General features: G+C 51.5%; 1 protein-coding gene across 1 annotated transcript; it reads right to left on the reverse strand.

Moving 5' to 3' along the window:
• Nucleotides 1-1235: 1235 nt before the first annotated feature.
• On the reverse strand, nucleotides 1236-3859 carry LOC113979279 (keratin, type I cytoskeletal 14-like). Its single transcript, XM_027706720.1, has 5 exons — nucleotides 3694-3859; nucleotides 3126-3251; nucleotides 2795-3021; nucleotides 2347-2492; nucleotides 1236-1582 (listed from the first exon to the last, which is right to left on the reverse strand). The coding sequence occupies exons 1-5, from the start codon at nucleotides 3850-3852 to the stop codon at nucleotides 1557-1559; spliced, it is 684 nt and encodes a 227-aa protein (XP_027562521.1). The 5' UTR covers nucleotides 3853-3859; the 3' UTR covers nucleotides 1236-1556.
• Nucleotides 3860-3947: the final 88 nt, after the last annotated feature.

Genomic DNA, 3947 nt, shown 5'->3' on the forward strand with positions numbered 1-3947 from the left:
ATAAAAGAAATGCTACTGAGACATCTTCTCTCCAAGGGCACCTTTCACCTGCTCCCTGAGACTTTAGTGGTTAAACTTCTTCAGGGACTTGCTGCCGTGTAAAGCCCGTTTCAGTATCAGGAGAGTATGGAAGCACTGGCAGCAGAACTGTGTGCTGTATGTACAGTCCTGAAGTGGTTTTCTCTTTCTACCTGTCCTCCTCCTGCCCTGAGCCTGCTGGCCCATAACCTCCAGCCCTTGACAGAAAAGGAGTGACCAGGAGTTTTGCTTCGCCAGGTCATGTCACGGGTGAATCTTACTCTGTAGCAGCCACATCACAGTCACCCGTCACTGCTTGGCTTTCTGGACCAACACTTTAATCCTCCAAACACCCTCATAATGCTTTTAACTGCAAGTTCTGCAAACCCAGAGTGCCTCAGGGCAGGTCAGTGCCAGGACACACTGGCTCAGCAGCAGCTCCTGTTCGAGGCCCAAAGAGGGAGTGATCCTTGTCTTACCTGTGAGGTTTGAGTGCCTCTGTGGCTTTTTTCTCCATTCTGTTCTCTGTTGAGCTGCTCATTTTCAGCTCCCACCCTGCCCTCCCCAGCTCCCCAGACAAGGTGTGTTTCATCTAAAGATGATCTTCCAACCATTCCTGATGTTCAGGTTGAAACTCTTTGCAATAGAAGGATGACCAGTAAATGACTCAGTCACTGTGGGAAAATAGAGGAGATAAACCTTTTGCCTCCAGTCCTTTTCCCAGTGGGAAGATTTCTATAGAATTAAAGGAATAGGTCCAAACATAAGCCATGTCAGGAGAAATTGAATCAGTTGTGGAGACCAAGATTTCCTCTTCACCCTAATCACAACCTCCAGGCTGGGTGATGGAGTATGAGAGGGCCCAGCCCAGATGTGTCAGCACTAGACTGGGACTGAGGCAAACTGTCTCCAGATGTTCCACCAGTGACGCTCAGAACTTTTCTAGGGCTGTGTTTTAGCCCAGTGCTGTGTGGGAAGGACACAAGTGTCTCCTGACCTGCCTGTCCGTGTGGGTGATGCAGGAACAGGCAACATCTGCCTCAGGCTGTGACAGGGAGCAGTGGGACAAGACCTGCCAGGTCAGTGAGGCCACTCTCTGACTCCTGCTGGCAAAGCAGCTTTGTTCCCAGTGCAGGATGACCCCGACCAGTTTAGGTGCCCCGTGTGCCCATGGCTCACCCCCTGGTGTTCTAAAGAAACTCAGCCTCAGACGCACGTTCTTGATTGCATCAGGCACAAGCAAAGTTTTATTAGAGACATTTTTCAGCAGCAGGTACACTAGTGATGGCTGATCACTGGCTGACTCCAGCAATAGTCGTGGTGCTGGGCCACACACAGCAACACAGACTGGAAAAGCAAACAGCAAACCAAAGCAGAATGTGGCCCAACGCTCTGCTCATCCCTCTGGCACATTGCTTAGCACGGCTGAGCGGCGCAGACGAGCACACCCCGTGCTCTCTGCAGACACATGCAGTAAATATTCTCTCTTCATCCGTAGCTCTGCTTCAGGCTCCTCTTGGATATTCTTGTTTCTCTGCTTAATCACAAATCCTTCGGCAAGGCACTGGAGAGATCAAAGGAAACATTACAGTGTTTATGGCAAAAATGGATTCTTTCCCACACTGTCATTCCCCACACGTGATCATTTCACAAGCCAATTCAATTAGAACTTCAGATAAATACTGCCCCTTCTTGGGAAGGTCTGATGGCTCCTGCCAGCCAGGCAGATGGATCTGTTTGTGCTGTAGCACAGGCTGCCCTTCTCCATAAAAATGCCAGGCAGTGGAAGCTGGAGATGTGGATGAGGGAATGGCACTGGGGTCTGCGCCGGAGTAATGCCCCCGCTCACCCTCATTTCCTGGACCAACTCATTTTCATTCTTTCCTTTTCAGTTTGGCTGGAAGCTTCCTCTTGAACTAGGACTAGCAGCTATCTGCCAGTATTCCCATGATTCCTGCTTTTTCTACCTCCACCTTGATCTCTGAGCACTCTGCTTTCTCCTGCTCTTTCCTCTGTCCCCCATCTCATGTCAGTCCTTTCTCCATGTTGTCCATGGCTTGCCTGCCTGCTGACTCTGTCCCTCTCCCTTTTATCCCTCTTCCCCTCCTCCCTTTGGCAGCTCTCCTGTGTCTCAGCAGAGTCCCAGCTCCCAAAAGCTCTCCTCTCAGCCACTCCTCTGTGCCTCCCATCCTGTATTTCCCAGGGGCCCCACAATAAAACTTTCAAGTACATCTGTGAGCTGCCTGGGAAAGATCTTTCTTCCTGCCCATCCGTGTTGCATTAGAGCAGAGGAAACTGTGGAAACCCTCAGAGTGGGGCAGTTCTTACCTTGGATCTCCGCAGCTGCACAGGATGGGATCTGGGCAGACGAAGTGTAAGTGTGGCTTGTCCTAATGATGCCTCCTCCTCCTATCCCACTGCTTCTTGCAACTCCTCCTCCTAGACCCGAAGACTGACCAATTCCTCCTTGCTGACTGAGGGGACAGAAAATAACATTTTAGTGAGGGAAAGGACAGACAAACTAGAGCTACAGATTTTCAGTGTCCCGGCTGCTCTCAGTCAGGTTCCCTTTTTGGCAGAAAATCGGCTGAAGGTTTCAGTGACCGCTCTCCTCGTGGCAGCAGCTGGCACAGGCAGGGCAGCAGGTCCCCACCATTGGCACCAGGCACCCCGAGTAGGTCAGTAAGGGAGAAGGACCTTCCCTTTGCTCTTACGCCGAAATAACCAGGACACGGGTGTTCCACTGAACTTTTTGGTGAGTCTCAGGCCCACTTACATAAGGTCCTGCTGGCCGCCCTCCAGCAGGCAGCGGTACGTGTGGATCTCCTGCTCCAGGCGGCACTTGACGTCCAGCAGGATCTTGTACTCCTGGTTCTGGCACTCCATCTCTGCCCGCAGGTCAGCCAGCTGCTGCTCCACGCAGGTGATCTGGCTCTGGAGCTCAGCGAGGTGGTTGTTGTAGCGACACTCTGTCTCCGCCAGCGAGGACTCCAGGTTGTCCCTCTGAGGAGTGACAAGGGGCACAATGCAAATACAGGCAGGAGAAACGCTGCGTTTAGCTGCAAATTCTGTGAGGTGGCTGAGCTTTGCACCAGCTCGTCACCCACCTGGCTGAGCTGAGCTTGGAGATCGATTTCCAGGGCTTGCAATTGGCGTCTCAGTTCGGTCACCTGGTTGTTGCACGTCTCCACCTCCTGACCACTTGTAATAACCTCCCGATTCACCTCCTCAATCTGAAATCACCAATCCAGGGTAAAGAGGGAATTTAGGGAAGGTCCATTGTAAGTCAGATTAAGTATTAAGGAAAGAGCAGAGAAGTTGGCAAAAACTTGAAATGAGAAAGGTTTGGGTGAAAACTCTCATCCTAATGGAGTGTAAACCCTGCTGGTCATTCCTCTTGCTCTTCTAACAGTTCTGCTTCCAGTTCTTCTCACCACTTACGGCCTTGTAGAGAATTCCTGCCTCAAGTCTCACCAGCATGGAGTGCTTCCCTCACCCCATGACAAGGGCACAGGGCAGCAGCATCCCTCCCCTGTGTCACTTGGTCACTTTGAGCCAATTCTAAATGCTATTATGGTCTGTTGTGTGGCTTTAATGGTTTAAAGGTTTAAGTCCCTGGGGGACCATTGCCTGGGTGTTAGCTGGGGAAGGTCAGAGCTGTGGGAATTTACTCACCTTGCACTCATACCAATCCTCAACTTCTTTGCGGTTGCGTTCAATCAGTGTCTCATACTGGCACCTCATCTCCTCCAGGATCTTCCTGAGGTCTGGGCCGGGGCAGGCATTGACCTCCACGCTCACATCTCCAGTCGATTGCTTCCTCAGACAGCACATTTCCTGGAAACACCATCCAGATCAGGTCAGTTTTTAAAAAGGAGGAAAGGACTGAGGCAGCCAAGTTACCCTGCAGGGAGGAGCAGAGCCTGGCA

This window comes from Neopelma chrysocephalum, unplaced genomic scaffold, assembly GCF_003984885.1.
Source record: "Neopelma chrysocephalum unplaced genomic scaffold, ASM398488v2 Primary Assembly neopelma1_64751, whole genome shotgun sequence".
In the NCBI taxonomy this organism is placed as follows: domain Eukaryota; kingdom Metazoa; phylum Chordata; class Aves; order Passeriformes; family Pipridae; genus Neopelma; species Neopelma chrysocephalum.

Excerpts from the sequence above, each read along its gene's own strand:
- LOC113979279 (XM_027706720.1), bottom strand. The coding sequence starts at position 3,852 with ATGTGCTGTCTGAGGAAGCAATCGACTGGAGATGTGAGCGTGGAGGTC. Across the intron at positions 3,022-3,125 it reads TCCAAGCTCAGCTCAGCCAG|AGGGACAACCTGGAGTCCTC; the intron begins GTGGGTGACGAG and ends GTCACTCCTCAG. Across the intron at positions 2,493-2,794 it reads GGCGGCCAGCAGGACCTTAT|TCAGCAAGGAGGAATTGGTC; the intron begins GTAAGTGGGCCT and ends CTGTCCCCTCAG.